Source organism: Arvicanthis niloticus, chromosome 6 (genome assembly GCF_011762505.2).
Source record: "Arvicanthis niloticus isolate mArvNil1 chromosome 6, mArvNil1.pat.X, whole genome shotgun sequence".
Taxonomy (NCBI): Eukaryota; Metazoa; Chordata; class Mammalia; order Rodentia; family Muridae; genus Arvicanthis; species Arvicanthis niloticus.
Window position 1 is genome coordinate 62,536,387 of NC_047663.1, and position 18,098 is coordinate 62,554,484.

Consider the following 18,098-nt stretch of genomic DNA (forward strand, 5'->3'; position numbering starts at 1 on the left):
CAAGGCATGATGGGGCGGGGACTGATGTGCGACCAAATCAGGACGCCTCCCGTGCACAGGGGAGGGCCTTCGCGGGTTCGCTAGTTCGCGGGTCTTTGTCTCGCGCCATCTTTACACTTGATCGGTCAGCTGAGCCGGGCTGTCGGGGTGCCTCAGGCCTGTCAGCTGCCAGAGGCGGACGGGGGCGCCATGGTGAGTGCTGCCCGCAGGAACCCTCAGGGTTCCCGTTTCCTCCGCTTTGCCGTGTGCAGATGGTTTGGCTCCGGAAGGCCTGTGCAGGGCACAGCCCAAAGCCTCTGCCGCCCTCGGTATTTACGTGGCTGAACCAGCTCACTCCCTGACTCTGCAGGGACCCTTGTCCTCAGCCGCACCCTTCTCTTGGTCCAGACTCCGGTGCCACAGCTGCTGTGTCTGGTGTCCCACTGTCTAGCAGTGACAGCCCTGGATGCTGGAGCAGCCTGAGGTGTGGGTTGAGCCTGGGCTGGGACATCTAGCCTCCTCATTATCCGCTTGTGTGGAGAGTGTAGTGAAAAGGCACGTGTTGCATCTCTGTCTCTTCCACACCGGATTCAGGTCCTTTGCTGTCATATATCTGCTCCCTGTGGCTCTGTATACACCGATTCCGTCTTCATAACTTTGTGAAGTGTACGTGCTTGCCAATCGATTGTCAGCTCGATGGGACTGACTGTTGCCTACATTAAAAACACACCTTTGGCTGTGTGAGAACCTTTCCAGAGGTGACATTCCAATGGCTCTAGCCTCATGAACAGATTAATCCCTTCATGAATTCACAGTATGGTATGCTTTACTGATGGGGCAGAGTTGGAGGAAGTTAGTCACAAGTGTGGCCGTGGGCATCGGAAGAATCTGTGCCCTTCTTTACAATGGTTAGAAAAATTTCAAACCCCATTTAAAATCCCCATTTCCCCTAACTTTGTAAAATCTCAAATAGAGCTTACAACAGTTAGTAGAACAAATCAAATTTCCTGCATCTTTGAGTGGTCTGTAACTATAATTTACATTAATACCACAGAACTTGTAAGTTTTACGTAGATACTATTGAAAGTGTCATGCATAGGAAAGAAGCTTAAGTTTTTATAAATACTATAAATACTATAGCAAAGTTTGTATCAGTACTTGGTGTGTTGCTGTGATATTGTCTAACAATTTTGCGGCATTTCCCAGCATTTGCTTTTATGACAGTTTTAGCAAAAGGTTTGAATTATATACACAAGCACACAAGACGATACTGTGACTCCTTTGCCAGAGCCTGGGGTTGTTCTGTTGAATTTTGCTTTACTTCATGTGTTGTTGCACTGTGTCCAGCACAAACATGGCTCTGAGTCACTCACATGGCATTGTATGCTTTTGTAGAGGAGCTTGCAGCCTGACGGTGTGGAGAACTCCTTGAGCCAACTCCCCAGTCGAAGTCTCGAAACGGGAAAGCAGAAGAGAAGCTCTAAGAGGAGGCCAGTCAGCTACAGTCACTGGAGGTGGTCCCAGCCGGATAGAGCAAGAAAACACAAGGCACCAGTAAAGGTAAATGGGAAGCTATAGGTCATGTATGTGCATGTTATCTTCCTTATTCCCTTACCTTATGTAGAAACAGAAGTATGAAATTATATGTATGCAACATACTCTTTATCCAAACATGATCTAGTGTAATACACCATAGCCATCAACAATTGAAAATCCATAAGAGTGCCGTCAAGATGGATCAGTGGGTAAAATATCCTGACAACCTGAGTTGGATCTCCAGGACTCATATGGTGAAAGGAAAGAACCAGATCCCACATCTTGTCCTTAGACCTCCATGTGTGCTCTGTAGCACACATGCACTTAATTAGATACAGTTTTAAAAATCCTCGTGACCGTTTCAGTACATGCAGAAACCGAAGAAAACTTAAGAAAATCCCCCTTTTGTGATGGAGAGATACAGCAGCCTAGGATCATAAGGTTACATTGTACTTAAGCTGAACAATTCCAGTGATGGATACCAAAAGCAAAATATTCAAAATAACTTTTAAAAAGATATTAAGCCGTGATTGTTGAAAACTAGACTATATGGTTTGTTTTGGGGTTGTCAGATGTGGCCTCTTCAGCTCCTCTCTTGGCTCTTGGCTCAGGTGGGCCTACACTTTCATAGAAGGAGGTAGAGATTGTGTTTTTGTCCTTTACATCACGACAGATTTGGTCAGGATGAGGCCTACACACTCAAATGTGTATTACTGTCTCCATTGTTAATAGAAGAACAAAGTCCACAGAGGGGGGCATCCTAAATGCAGTGGAGCAGCAGGTACTGAGTCCTCTGTCTTTATCTCAAGGACTCCATCTACTGTACCAATGGGTATTTAAAGAGTGGAATCTGGGATCCAGGTCTCTGAGGAAGGAGGCTAGGGATTCCATAGTGTGAGGGAAGGTGGCTCTGAGGAGTTGTATCTGAGGTTGTCGTCGCCTACATGCACAATACTGTTTGGTTAGCCAGGCTAAGTGGGGGATTATAAATCTGATTGTTTGGATTGACTACAAGTGGGTATTTTATTTTTCATCAGAGTTAGGGATGGCAAATGCTGTAAATGAATTTATAGGGCAAGGCTGACCACTAAAACCAAATGCCACTTTAATCTGAGATAGGGCTCCTTGAAGGTAACGGTGGTTAAAAAGATGCTAGTCCCTAATCTCATAGGACTAATGGCCTTTAAAAGAAGAGGGAGGGAGACTGTCCTCACTGCACTGTGAGGACACGTCGGGGAAGTTGCCTGTGTAAGCTTGGAGAAGCCTCAGCAGGAACTGAATCAGCTGCTGTCTTGATCCTGCAGAACAGAAAATGTAGCATATGTTATAGAAGCCCAAAGCAGCCAACGCAGGCAGGGACCCAGACTGGGGAAAACAACCAGAACTAATCAACCCTATTTTTGCTTCTTCAGCTCCCCGTAAAAACTCTGAAATCCCCTTTTGCACATTTATGAACTTGATGCTTCCATTGGACTACTGTTAAATTAGTCTATTGAGCTCCAGAGTCAGGATCTTTATGATACAAAGTTCTACTCCATGAATATGGTACTCTCTTTACTTGCATTTTTTTCGAGACAGGGTTTCTCTGTGTAGCCCTGGGCATTTTTTTTTTAAAGAATATTCTTCACCTTTTCTGAATACTTTCACATGTAGAGTTTAATGCTTGTATAGTTTTAATTTATTGAGTTTTCTATTTGAAATGCTGCTTTCCCGGAGATTCTCGGGTGTTTTTACTTCTAAATGATGAGGACGTTATAATTCCCGTTTTTCTCTTGTCATTTAACTTGATTGGCACATCTGGTGCTCAGGGATGTGGCTCTCTACGATGATGTGTGAGCTTTGGAGTCAGGGTCTTACTCTGTAGACCAGGCTAGCCTCAATCTTGAATCGTCCTGCCTCTGCCTCTCAAGTGCTGGGATTACAGCCTAGTAAACCTGGCCTGAGAAGATGGGCATCCTTATTATTCCTTCTTTCCCTCAGCTGTCGTGCTGCCTTTTAAGATGAGAAACATAAATCTTTATCATGAGAAGACTGTTCTGAATTCTTTGCTGAGAATCTTTCTTTACAAAGAGCTCCTGTCTTTAAAAAAAAAAAAGGCTCAGTGGTTAAGAGCACACACTGCTCTTTCAGAGGACCTGGGTTCAATTTTTAGCACCCAAATGGCAGCCCATTTACCATCTATATCTCCAGTTTTAGGGTGTGCAAGTCCTGGCCTTCGTGGGCACTGCAAAGATGTGGCACATATACATACATGCAGGCAACACAACCATGGCCTAAAATAAATAATGAAAGTGCCTTTTCATGCCTTTAAGGATGATAAGATCACCTCACCAGTGGAACAGAGAAATACATTAATGTGTTTTTTAATATTGAATTTTCCCTTGTTCCTAGGAAAAGTATCTAAGAATATATACAGTTCACTCTATTCTTCACCAATATACGCTTTTAACATTATTTCAAGAATGTAGGTGTGCCTAAATCTGCATTCAGACTAGATTACCAGGACATTTATGGACAGGGATTATTTTCTTTTTCTTTCTTTCTTTTTAAAAAGTGTGTGTGTGTGTATGTGTGTGTGTGTGTGTGTGTGTATGTATGTATGTATGTGCATGTGCGTGCATGTGTCTGTATGTGTGCACATGTATGTCTGTGCTTATGTATTTGTGTGTGTCTGCTTGTATATGTATGTGTGCATGAATGCTTGTGTATGTATATATGTGTGCATGTATGCATGTGCGTGCGTGTGTATGCATGTGTGTGCGTGTGTGTTACTTCAGATTGAACCCATGGCCTTGTGCATATTTTACTGCATATAATTTATCCATTTTTGCTAGGAATGGAAAAATCTGTAGGAGTAGTCTTTTGAGTTACCAAATAGTACAGAAGCAAGATATTAATGTTTTTCCCCTCCCATGATAAAGAATATAAACCAAGATACAACATGTGGGAAACACACTCACAAAGACATTCACACACTCCCACATTCCTGTCTTCTGATAGGCTCAAAAGCTTGAGTTGAGGAGAAGCCTTTCATTACAGGGGTTGGTGTCATTTGAGGATGTGTCTGTGGATTTCACCTGGGATGAATGGCAGGACTTGGATGACACTCAGAGGAAGCTCTACAGGGATGTGATGCTGGAGACCTACAGAAGCCTGGAGTCCTTGGGTGAGTGAAAGTCCCTAGCAGTATTAAAAACACTTCCTTTGTTTGTAAGAACAGTAACCATGCCTGAAGTTTGTTTAGCTATGCAGACCATCTATACACATATACATATATATGTATTAACCTACCTCTAGAAATTGGCAGGTCTATGCAGACATATCACATCTTTATATTAGGAGCATTTAAATCCTCTACTAGCTATTTTGTGGCACTGGATCATTTTAACGATGGTCATACTTCCGAACTGTATAAAACTGAAAGTTATACGGGCTGTACCGCCTCATGCATTAACCGTCTTCTCTCTGTCCCTCCCTCACACTCTCAGTGGCGTTGTCACCCACTCTTGCTTCTCTTTCTGTGAGTGCCAGTGTATCTTCCACCTACAAACAAGGATGTGCAATGTTTGTCCTTTTGTGCCTGACTTACTTACCTTAGCAAAAACATCCTTCGGTTCCAACCCAAGATAAGTTTGGGTTTGTTAGTGAACAATATTCCCTTATGTATATGTACCTTTAAAAAAGATTTATTTATATATTTTTTGTATATGCGTTCTTTGTCTTCATGTATGCCAGAAGATAGCACCAGACAGTTGTGAGATTGTGAGGTGCCACGTGGTTGCTGGGATCTGAACTTAGGTCCTTTGGGAGACCAGTGAGTGCTCTTAACACTGATCTATCTCTCCAGCCCAGAAATAGTTGGTTTTTTTTTAGACAAGATCTCATATAGCCCACTTGAACTCATGATCAAGGTATTACTGTTTTCATTTTTCTTTTAATATATTCAGTGATAGCTGCACCATAAAGGTGGTTCTATTTCTAGTTTTTCATAAGAGTTTTTCATAGCAGTGATTTTATGTTCCCAGCAACAGTGAAGGATAATGTGTCTTCCTCTGTGTCCTCGTTAGTATTTGTTGTTTTTGATTTTGGGGATATTCCAGCTGCAAGTGCAGTGACACTTGGTTGTGGTTTTCCTTTGCGATTTCTGCTGTTTACAGGTACCGGCCATTTATTGATGGGTCTGAGTCATTTGTATGCCTTTGAAAAAAATATCTACCCAAGTAATTTGCTCAACTTTTAATGAACTGATTTATTTTTATTTTTATTTTTTGCTGTTAACTGCCCCTTTATTACTCTAGCGTTGGCTTTTCTTTATAGAAGGTTTTGTTTATGAAACCCCAGTCATCAGTTTTTGTTGTAGATGGCTGTGATTTGAAGTCATGTCATCTCTGTCCTAGGTCTGATGGTGCAGGTCTGTGCTTCCAGCTCTCTGGAAATTGAGGAGGAAGCATTACCTATGTCCAGGACTTCCAGACCCATCTAGCCACATAGAGACGCCAATCTCAAAAAGGGAAAAAAAATCCCTTGAATTGATATTCAGCTTCCTTGTATTTTATTTCAGTTAGTTTCAGATCTTGCATTTATGTCTTTAATATATTTTAATTAGATTTCTGAATAAGGTAAGATATAGGGTCTAATATATTTCTGTATACATGAGAGTATAGATTTGCACCAGTTAGAGAAGAGAACCTCCTTCCTAAATGTTCTGACTGCCTCTGGGGAAAACCAGATGCTGTAAGGTCTGGGTTTGTTGTTTCTGTTGTTCAGTTGGCTGTTTGTCTATTTTTATGCCAGTTCTGTGCTGTTTTACCGTGCTCCTGTGTGCTGTTGCTCTACCATATACAACGACTGGTTTGTTTTATCTTTCAAGGATGCTTTGACTGCCTGGGGTCTTTTGTGTTTCTCCATGAAGATTAGGACTGTTTTTTTTTTTTTTTTTTTTTTTTTTTTTTTTCTAGTTCTGTGGAAATGTTGTTGGTGCTTAGATGAGGATTCCATTGAATTGGTAGGTCAGTGTGAATAGTGTGGAAATTTCATCAATACTGAATTTGTCCATTCAGTATTGTGTCTGTGTGTCTGTTTTGTGTGGTAAAGGTTTATTAAGGAGAGGACAGGCAGAAGAGGTTTGGTACTTCTTGATGCCAGTGTGGTGGTCGGCTCCTCCAACTTCCTCTTGGCCCTGGTATGTATCTTCACAGCCTTCTTGATGAAGCTGACTGTCCTTGGAGTTACTGCAGATCTGATGGGGTGCCACTCATAGGGCAGAAACGGCACATTCCCACAGAAATGTGATGTGCTTAATGAGACATTAGCACCATCAGCCATGACTCTGCTTGTTCATGTTCTTTTTCACTCTGAGGTCTGAGATGAGGCCAACAGCCACGGCATGGCCTGGAGCCATGGCTGCTGCTCTGCAATGGTGGCTGCAATAGGAAGCTCATCATTTCTGTGGTAATGGTCCTTTATGTACTGAGTCTGGTTTGTTTTTGGTTTTGTAAAATTTGAATAGTATTACTGTCTTGTCTTTTTAAAAAGGATTTATTAACTTTATGAGTGCTCCATCGTTATGCACACCTGCATGCCAGAAAAGAGCATCAGATTCTACTGTTGGTTGTGAGCCACCATGTGGTTGCTGGGAACTGAACTCAGGACTTCTGGAAGAGCAGCCAGTGCTCTTAATCACTGAGCCATCATCTCTTCAGCCCATGTTACTGTCTTTTTATCTCAATAATTTCATTAAAGAGACTACTGGATAGGGCTGGGGAGATGACCCATTAAAAAATTCCAGTTTTAACATTCATTTGTTCCAATTAATATTTATTTATTTATTTAGATTTGCTTATTTATTTTATGTATGTGAATACACTGTTGCTGTCTTCACACACACCAGAAGAGGGCGTCAGGTCCTATTATAGATGGTTGTGAATCACCATGTGGTTGCTGGCAATTGAACTCAGGACCTCTGGATGAGCACTCTTAACTGCTGAACTATCTCTTTAGCCTCCCCAGTTAATTTTCAAACTTACATTTTACTGTCTTTCATACTCATTAGTCATCCAGTAGGATATAATCTCCAATTTTATCTGTCTGTCTTCTGTCTGCCTATCTGTCTCATTGTAATCAGAGAGGACATTATAAATTCAGAGGTTTTGTTTGTTTATTTTTAAGTTTGCTGAGACTTCCTTTGTTTCCTAACATTTGCTCTGTCCTGAGCAGTAATGTGCACTTCATGAGCCTTGAGATAATGGTGCTCTTAGCAGGAGCTCACAGCCTGTCAGTGTCTCTAAGACTCTTTTGTTCCCCTGTAGGCTTTGATTCCAGTGTTTCTCTGTAAATTTGCTGTCAAAATGACCAGCCCTTTGGTGATGGTGGCTGTTGTAGTCCTGTTGTCCTACAATCTCCCTCCTGTGTGTGACCTCCTGACATGCGCTCTACAGTCTTCGTGTTCAGCACATGTGCATCTCTTTACACATTGCTTACTCTTTGAATTGATCCCTTCTCCTCCTCCACCCCTTCTTCTCTTATAGGTTTTGATTTTGTTTGAACTGGTTGCTTTGGGTCCCATTGGCATGTTAGGGTCATCCCTTTGTATTCAGCTCACGCGTATTATTTCCTAATAAATGATTTTCTATTCTGCAGCACACCACTGAATCTGTTATTTTCACCTATTCAGACGGTTTATATATTTACTGGGAAATAGTTTTGTTTACATTTAAGAATATTTTTGATAAATGAGGACATAGTTCTGACATTTTTGGGTGGCTATATTTCTGTGTTCTTTTTTCCTCTGTGTTAACTTTTTGTTTAATGGTTTTCTGTATTGAAACACTTTCTTCTTTTTCTTTTGTGAATCTTGCTGTATTGTTTAAGTTTTCTATGTTCATGTGTTTCAGTAGTGATAGTCATGGTCCGTTCACATATTGTGTAGCTTCTCTTAAGCCTGTGAACTAGGTCAGGTTCTTTAGAGCAGTGGTTCTCAACCTGTGTTGTGAGTCAACCACTTAAGGGGTCAAATGACTTTTTACAGTGGTCACCTAAGACCATTGGAAAACACAGATATTTACATTATAATTCCTAAAACTAGCAAAATGACAGTTATGAAGTAGCAACAAAAATAATTTTATGGTTGGGAGTCAACACAATATGATGAAGTATATTAAAGGGTCAAAATGTTAGGAAGGTTGAGAACCATTGCACTAGAGGAACAGAACATCAGTGACTGTGTGTGTGCATGCATGTATGCGTGTGCGTGTGTGTTAAAGGAGAGTTGTCAGAATATCTTACAGCAGATAGGGAAAGGTAGTCAGACAATGGCTATGTACATCCTGGAGAGCTGAGAACCCAGTACTTCTCAGTGCACAAGGCCAGGCACCTCAGTCGTCTCAGTCTAGTGTTTAAGGCCTGGAAGAATCCTGGGGAGTCGCTGATCTTCAGTCCATTTTGGAATGAAGAAGGTAGAGTTGGATATATCAGGAAAGAGTGTCACTGGCAGCAGAGATGAACACACTCACCAGCAGGGAGAGCAGGCAGGCAAGCAAACAGCACCACTTTCCCCTCTTGTATCTGCGCTGACAGAAGGTGCTGCTCCCTCAGGAGGGTCTTCTCTCAGCCAGTCCTTCCTGGGAGTACCCACTTAGATCCCTTCAGAGGCTTGTCCCTTATTGATTCCAGACTCCATTAAGTTGGCAAGATTAATCACCATAGGCGGTCTAGTGCTGATGAATTCCTCCAGTTTTCGTTCTAGAAAGGCCATTTCTCACTTTTTGAAAGTTAACCTCTAGATACAGTGTTCTTGGTTGGCAGTGGCTCTGTTTTTGTTTGTTTGTTTTAACTTTGAGTCAGCCAGCCTCTTCTGCCCTCACCTGTTGAATTCCTCTTGCACTCTGAGGTTCCTTTAAAGTAGGTTTTGCTTTTGACAGTCTTATTATACATCAACCCCCCCCCCCTTTTTTTTTTTTGGTAAATCTAGATGTTCATTTATTTGGGATCTAGAAATTTATAAATTTCTCTTGAATTTGGATTTTATTCATCATTTATTTCACGGAATAATTTATTTATTTGGATCTTAAAAAGATTTGGTGTATGTCTGTGTGTAGTGTATTTGCTTGTGTGCCTGATTGTTTGCAAGTTCATACACATGTACATGAACATTTGGAGGCCAGAGGATAGGATGATGTTAGGGGTATCTGTCTCCCCTCCCCCCACCTTTCTCTCTCTCTCCTTATTCCCTTGTATCTTAATTCCAAAAGCAACTTGAGGGAAAAACTTGGTTTACAGGTCACAGTTCATCACCAGGGGACACTAAAGCAGGAGCTGAAGCAGAGGCCACAGACGGGTGCTGCTCACTGGCTTGCTCACTCATGGCTTGTTCAGCCTACTTTCTTATGTATCACAGCACCACCTGCCCACAGTGAGGCGGGCCCTCTCACATCAATAGCTAACCAAGTAAATTCCCCTCAAGCTTGCCTACAGGTCAGTTTCAATTGAGGTTCCCATTCCCAAATAACTAGCTTTTGTCAAGTTGACAAAAACCAAAACCCCAAGTGACACCTTGAAACACAGTCTTTCACTGAACCTGAAATTTCCTGTTTAGGCTGGCTGGCAAACTCCTGGAATCCCCTTGTCTCTGCTTCCCATCCCTTTTCTTTTTCTTTTCTTTCCTTTCTTTTCTTTTCTTTTCTTTCTTTCTTTCTTTCTTTCTTTCTTTCTTTCTTTCTTTCTTTCTTTTTTTTTTGAAATAGGAGTTTTCCCATGTCATTCCAGTTCACTTGGAATGTGCAATGTAGTCCAGGATAGTCTCTGACTCCTGAGTTTCTTGTTTGAGCCACCAGAATGCTGAGAATTACAGGTGTAGTCCACCATGCCTAACTGAATGTTTTGTTCTGGTTTGTTTTTTATGTCTAATCTGTATTGTTTTTGGAACACCAGTCACACAAATGCTTACATCAAAAGTTTTAAAGGTTTTCTTCATTAAAAGACGGTTGGAGGGGCTAGAGAGATGGCCTAGCAGTTAAGAGGACTGGATGCTGTCTCAGAGGACCTGGGTTCGAGTACACATGTGGCAGCTCAACCATCTACAACTCCGGTCTCAGGGGCTACACCCATCTCTCCTTTAATTCACTGGCACTGTATGTACGTGGTGCATAGAAATAGATGCTGACAAAACATTCATACAGAATTCATACAGAATAAAATAAAAAGAAATAAAATTAATTTTTTCCATTTTAAAATCTGACATGTCTTCAATCCTAGCACTTAGGAGGCAAAGTGGACCGCTGAGTTTGAGGCCAGCCTGATCTGCATAGTGAGTTCCAGTACAGCCAGAACTACACTGTATAGTGAGACTCTATGTCAAAAAACCCTCAAAAACCACCAACAAAAGAACCCCAAACCAAAACCAAACAAAAACTAAAACTAAAACAATACAAAATCTTACATTATTCTAAGCATTATTCTTCTGCAGGTGTGTTCTGCCATTGAGACACCCATCTTTTTCTTTTCCTTAAGTTTTTGTTGAGTCTCACCTTCAAATTCAGATTGCTTGAACATTTAAAAAAATGTATAGTGTGTATATTTGTGTGTGTGTGTGTGTGTGTGTATGTATGTGTGTGTGTACAGTTACATGACATGACATACATGTAGGGGTAGGGCGGTCAGAGGGCTAGGGACAGAACTCAGATGGTGAGGCTCTGCATCTGGTGCACTGACCTGCTGAGCCATCTTGAAAGATGAATCACTTTGATTTGCCGTCACCTCTGTCTCCTACATATCTATGTTAGTCTGTCTTTCCTTCCTTCCCTCTTTCTTTCTCTCTTTGTTTGTTTCTTTCTTTTCTTCTGCCTTTTTTATTGAATTGTATTATGTCTCTTAGTTTTCTTAAAATCATTCCTAGATTTCTAATTCGTGTTTGTTTGTTTATTTATTTATTTATTTATTTATAGTGCTGGGGCTTAATTTAGGGCTTCATGGAGATTAGGCAAGTGTTCTGTCACTGAGCTGTATTCCCAGCACCCCCCCCCCCCTTTTTTTTTTTTTTTGAGGCAGGGCCTTATTAAGTTGCTCAGACAGACTTTGCACTGGTCTCCCTTCTGCCTTATCATCTGAAGCGACTGAGAGCACAGGCCTGCAAGAGTCCCGCTTTGTTTTCTCCTCAAGCTTTCCTTACTAAAGTCATGGTTCCAGAGCACGAGGAATAGAAATGTCTCACAGAAGGCTCAGATGTGTCTAGCAGTTACTCGTTTGCCAAAGGTGTGATCTTCCAGCAGTGAACTTGACTTAGCATCTGATAGTCTTACATTGTTTCCCATCAACAGGCCACTGCATTACTAAACCTGACGTGATCTTTAAGTTGGAGCAAGGAACTGGGCCATGGAGAGTAGAAGACATCCCAAAGCAGAGCCGGCCAGGTCAGTGAATGCACCCTGGACAAACGGACGAGGATGAGCAGACTCTCACAGACACTGGCCATGCTGAGCTGTTCTTACTGAGCTGCTGCTCCTAGTCTTGGGTACAGCTGGTGTGATGCCTCACATAATTCCTGTGTGTGCTCTCCAAGAACACTCACGTGACCTTTTACTCTCTTTTTTATTTTGCTACATAGATTTCCTTTAACTGTATGGAATGTCACATACACTTAGGTTAGTTGGTTAGCTACTGCCTCCACATTCTCAGTTGTCTGTGCTTTCTACCGGAAGCATTTTTGGCTGCGTTAGGTTTTTTATCATTCGGTATTTGGTTATCTCTTAATCATTGCACTTCTAAAGTTAGACATGGAAATAATAATAAATATATCTGCACATAAAGAGCTTATATTTTGTTGAAAAAAATTTAAAATACATAATATTTAGTTGTAAGATAAGAGTCACAAAGGATGCTTTATCATAAAACAAGAAATAGAAGTATACACTGTTTTATTCCAGGAAAAGTCTAAAGGGAAGGCAATTTTAAGGAGACTATTATTCATTTAGCTTAATCCTGACACTTCTTTTTTTTTTTTACAATATTTGGTATATCTAATACATAGGTGGGCAATAAAATATAGACTTGTGTTCTAGTTTTTCAGGCATTAACTAAGGGGTTGGTGAGGAAATCAGAAAACAAGACCCAGCATCTCCTGTCCCATGGGTAGAATGCGTGCGAGTGAGGAGTCCTCAGAATGGGAAGGGGGAAGCAAAGCTTGACAGGAAAAGTGGGGTCTGCTGTGACAGAGTGTAAGTGAAGCAAGCTTTTGTGTTGAAAGGCTAAGGTTTCTGTGTTGGTGTGGAAGTTGTCATCAGCAGTCTCTGAAAGTAATTTGAAGACAATAGACTTACATAGAAGACCGCACTTATAATGTAGACGACAGCTTAATACAAAATGGAAGTTTCCAGAAGCAGAGAGTTACAAAGTAGGGCTTCATGGGCCTTCATTTAAGTGAAGAATGACAGCACTGTGAATTCAGAAACGTCCAGAGAACATTCAAACCATGGTGGGCATCACTTAGTTTCCTGAATGAAATCCACTAGGCTAGCAGTGGGCAGACGGGAGCTTCCTGACCGCATTAAGGTTCTTGGAAGCACAAAATAGATTTTGATTAGGAATTGGGAGCTTTGGACTTAGCTGTTTTCATACAGGAATAAAGTCATGTGTGTCTGCAAACAACCCCTCTAAATTTCTACTGTGGTTCCATGTGGAACAGTGAAAACTGAGCACACAGATAGCAGCCCTTTCCTAAGTTGACACTTAGGTGAAACACAAGCCGTGCAAACCTCCATTCTCGGAGAGCTAGCTGACGAGCACCTTACCATTACAGATCAGAAAGAAGGAAAGTGGGATGCACTGTAAGAAAGAGCCAGGGGAAGGGACAGGGGAAATGGCAGATGGAAAGGACATGCTGAAATATACAGCCAGGCAGTTGGTGAATATTGAACGATCTTGCATTTCAAGTGAATTAAACACTTTAAATCAATGAAGTGATGTGATTTTACATTGTAAACTCTATGTTACAGATCCACTGGGGACATGTCTGTATATATCATATATCAATATTATTTTTAAATCATAATGGAATGACAGTGAGAAGGAAGCTCTTCATCTTTATGCTGTAACATGAACTTGGCAACTTGTTTTCTTTTAGATGTCCAGAAAGTAACGGACCTGAATGAAACCAGCCAGGACATTGAAGAGAGACAGTTGTGGCACCTTGTAATTACCAACAGCAACACGTCAATGGAGGAGAAAGTTAAATTAGGAAAAATACTTAATGTGAGCTCAAACAGTGTTTCAAATCTGACTGTAAAGAATGGAATGAGGCCTGAGGCATTTACTGTGTGGCAGAGCATACCTCCCCCTAACGAGCCTGATGATATGCAGACTGGAGAGGAACCTGATGGCTCTCTGGCCGGCAAGCACCCCATACACACAGAGCATCACGGGCTGTATAATGGAGCTCTAGGTACTCGGCAGCATTTTCAGTGTAGTAGTCAAGAAGCGACCTGCAACACAAAGGCATTATGGATGAATAAGAGGTTTCACATTGCACATAGGTCCAGTGAGTTTGGTGAGTCTGAGGAAGCACCTGATGAGGTAGCTCTTAATGCCCAAGAGATGAGGTGGGTACGGGAGGAAACTTATGAATGTAATATTTGTAAGAAAACATTCTGTACAAAGTTTAAGCTCACTAAACATAAGAAAATACACAAAGGACAGAAATACTACACGTGTAGGGATTGTGAGAAAACCTTCATTAAGAAATCATACCACAAAGACCAGAGGATACATGCGGGGGCAATCAGGTCCCATAGATGTAAACAATGTGAGAAATGCTTTCATCAGAAAACCCAGCAGCGTGTGCACCAGAGAGTTCCCAGAGGAGCCAAACTCTATGAAATGTATCAGTCTGAAAAAAGTTTTAGCGAGAAGCCAAATCTCAGACACTATCAGAGGACCCATGCAGGTTATAAACCCTACGGATGTAGCATGTGTGGGAAGTCATTTTACCGGAAGTCACACCTCAGCAGGCACCAGAGAACTCACACAGGTGAGAAGCCCTATGGTTGTAAAGAGTGTAAAAAAATGTTCTACCATAAGTCCTCCCTCACGATCCATCAGAGAACTCACACAGGTGAGAAGCCCTATGAGTGTAAAAAATGCAGGAAAACTTTCTACTGTAAGTCAGACCTGAATGTCCATCATAGAACTCACACAGGCGAGAAGCCCTATGAGTGTGACCAGTGTAGGAAAACGTTCTACTCTAAGTCACATCTCATTATACATCAGAAAATTCACACAGGCGACAAGCCATACGAATGTGAAGAGTGTCAGAAAACCTTCAATCGTAAGTCAAACCTTACAGTGCATCAGAAAACACACACAGGGGAGAAACCTTACGAATGCAATGTATGTGGGAAAACTTTTCACCGTCGCTCACACCTCAACATGCACCAGGGAACTCACACTGGTGAGAAACCCTACAAATGTAAAGAGTGCGGGAAAGCGTTCTACCAGAAGTCGAGCCTCAGCAGACATCAGAGAAACCACACAGGGAGCAGACCGTATGCATGTGACGAATGTAGGAAAACCTTCCTCCATAAATCCTCCCTCACTGTCCATCAGAGGAGCCACACAGGCTACAAACCATACTCATGTGAGGAATGCAGGAAAACGTTTTACAGTAAGTCGCATCTCACCGTTCATCAGAGGACCCACACAGGCGAGAAGCCCTACGAATGTAAGCTATGCAAGAAGGCTTTCCACCAGAAGTCGTATCTTAATAGGCATCAGATAACTCACGAAAGTGAGAAACGATTTCAATGTCAAGAATGTAGGAAAATGTTTTATCATAAGTCATCCCTCACTGTACATCAGAGAATCCACCTGAGGGAGCGCCTGTGACTCTAATGTGGAGGCTCTGTTAGCAGAAACCATCAGCAGGCTCCAGGCAGGGCTCACGTAGGGCGTTTCCTGTAAATGTGACAATGTTTTTGCAAGAAGGGACACCTTTGCAGGCATTAAGTTTATACAGAAAATTCTGTGTGGCACAAGTTGGCTGTCTTCTTTGGAACACAGTCTCCATTATGAGGTCTGTATGACCATGTAACAGCCATATACATTCACACACACACACACACACATACACACATACACACACACACACGTATGATGATCACTACTTTGAGCCAGGCCCATAGAAATACATTTTTAAGTTTTTTTCTTCCTCTCTAAGTTCTCATGAGCTCTGGCCCTGAGATGAACACGATCTACAAGGTAGCCTTGACATCTATTGTCAGAAAGTCCCCGATTTAAGAGAAATAGAACTGACTGGAGACAGCTCATTTTTATCCCCAAAGACTCTTCAGTTTGCGGAATACTTTCTCAAGCCATTGTGCATGCTGCTTTTGTAGAATGCACTAACTTGATACAATTGGGAGGACTTACATGTTTTAATACTTCAGAATTTGTACACAAGGGAAACTTGTGTAAATTGAGAATACTTTATCAGAGGTGCTTCATTGAACAATTTGAATAAATCAAATATGAGTAAGTTAACACATGAAACTTTGAACAAAACTTCTGTGTCAGAAGTTTGTAATGAAGGCAAATTATCAGCCTTTGTAATTTTAATATTAACTTTCAAATGGAGGTACACATGTGCCAATAAATATGTGAGTGATATTATTGCCTGTCATAGCACATTGTGTCTGGGAACATTTGTGGCTATTGTAACTGGAGGTTGGAGTTGCTACTGGCATGCAATAATAGGGGCCAGCTGTGTTGTTTAAACAGCTTATAATGCACAGAACATTCTCTCATGCACTTACATATTTGGGTGTTTTATATTAATGGAAAATTCCTTTGGTGGGACCTAGATTAATTACAGGAAATGTGTTTGCTCTATATATGTCTTCCTTTGTTAAATGGACTGAGGTACAAGTGTAGACCAGTGGTAAAATGTACGTGTAACATTCATGAGACCCTGGTTTCAGCCTCACTACAAACATGCATAAACTAAAACCTAAGAATCTCCACACCAAATACCGTTCTAGTGCGTCTTCCTTTTTTCTCAAATATCAGACTTTCCCCACGCTGTGCCAGTGTAAGTAAGTATGTGTGGACATTGCTATTTAACGATCCTGTAGGTAAGCAAGACATTTTCTAGTGTGTGAAGCTGATATAAAGCCTGCCAGGTGATCTAATGGAAATATTACCCGTGTAGAAATGAACACACGAAGTCCCTGAATTGCTCACAGCTGACACTTAAAGAGCCACGAACAACAGTTCTCACGCCGGCTTCAGTTCTTGGAGAGCAACAATCCATTGTCCATTTGTTTGTGCCACCCCATTTCCTACACTCCGTCCTCCATATGAAACCATTGAACAGAAGTGGACTGCTGTAATTATTTACCTAGTTCTCCCTGAACACTGCTGTGTCACCGACAGCACAAGTCTTGTCACTACACATTTCGCTCTAGCCCTAAAGATGTTTTTACCCTACACTGCCTTAAATAAAACACTTTTTGTATAACATACAACACCATTTTCTCTCATAAATCTGTAAGTCTTGTATTGAGACTCGTGTCTTACGATAAGCGTGTTTGAGAAGCTGATGGGAAGCTGTCCCAATTAGCTTCTCTGGTACTGTGGTAAAACACTGACCAAAAGCAGCTTGAAGAGGAGAGGTTTTATTTGGCTTACACTTCCATGTCACAGTCTGTGACTGAGGTAGTCAGGGCAGGAATTGAAGCAGAGACCATGAAGGAATGCTGCTCATTGGTTTACTTCCCATGGCCTGCTCAGCCTGCTAAGCCTGCTAAGGCATGGTGGAGACTGGTGTTATGGAGGATGGCTGCTCACTGATAGCTTTGTGTGTGTGCGCGCACGCGTACGCAATAGCGTGGGCAACATTCTGCCTTCATGTATGCTTGCAGGTCAGAAGAGGGCACCAGATCTCATTATAGATGGTTGTGAGATACCATGTGGATGCTGGGAATTGAACTCAGGACCTCTGGAAGAGTAGCCAGTACTCTTAAACTCGGAGCCATCTATCTCTCCAGCCCCCTGGTTATGTTGTTTTTTTTTTTTTTTTTTTTTTTTTTTTTTTTTTTTTTTTTTTTTTTTTTTTTTTTTTTTTCTTTTTGGCTGTTGTTTCTCTGTGTAGTCCTGGCTGCCCTGGCAGTAAGTCTGTAAACCAGGCTGGCTTTGAACTCAGAGATCCATCTGCCTCTGCTTCCCAAGTGCTAGAATTAAAGACCCATGCTACCACTGCCTGGCTACCAGTAGCATTCTTAGAGACTGAACTCTTTATAATTAAATAAAATCTTGCTCTGCTAACATTAATATCAACAAGATGAGGACAGTTGATGCAGAGATAATGTCTTCATTAGCACTACCAGGTCATATGTGACTAGTTGTTACATCTGTAGGGTTGACATTCTCCGTCCACATGGAATAGTTATCAAGTTGCAAATTCCAGGAAAGAAGTGAATGCAACATTGTCCCACTCCAGTTATTCTGTTCCTGTTATTTCTTCATTCAAAAGTCGCTTTCCCAGGCAGCTAGCATCTTATGTACATTGACTCTGGTCCTCTAACTCCATTTTGAAATGA

The 18,098-nt window shown here is 41.6% G+C and overlaps 1 protein-coding gene across 4 annotated transcripts; it reads left to right on the forward strand.

Annotated features, from left to right (window-relative positions):
* Positions 1–53: 53 nt before the first annotated feature.
* Positions 54–17,533, forward strand: LOC117711938 (uncharacterized). 4 transcript variants are annotated; one of them, XM_034507888.2, is made up of 5 exons: positions 54–192; positions 1,375–1,539; positions 4,555–4,681; positions 11,829–11,921; positions 13,631–17,530. In XM_034507888.2, exons 1-5 carry the CDS (start codon positions 190–192, stop codon positions 15,385–15,387), a joined length of 2,145 nt encoding a protein of 714 aa, XP_034363779.1. In that variant the 5' UTR covers positions 54–189; the 3' UTR covers positions 15,388–17,530. The 4 variants fall into 4 exon arrangements, with proteins under 4 accessions (XP_034363779.1, XP_076793789.1, XP_076793788.1 ...); XM_076937674.1 differs by having other exon boundaries at positions 64–192; positions 4,516–4,681; positions 13,631–17,531; XM_076937673.1 differs by lacking the exon at positions 54–192 and adding an exon at positions 273–463 and having other exon boundaries at positions 4,516–4,681; positions 13,631–17,533.
* The last annotated feature ends 565 nt before the right edge of the window (positions 17,534–18,098 follow it).

Bases quoted from the DNA above. Each gene is read 5' to 3' on its own strand.
- LOC117711938 (XM_076937673.1), top strand. The intron at 1,540-4,515 runs GTAAATGGGAAG...GTCTTCTGATAG, and splicing joins AACACAAGGCACCAGTAAAG to GCTCAAAAGCTTGAGTTGAG. The intron at 4,682-11,828 runs GTGAGTGAAAGT...TCCCATCAACAG, and splicing joins CAGAAGCCTGGAGTCCTTGG to GCCACTGCATTACTAAACCT.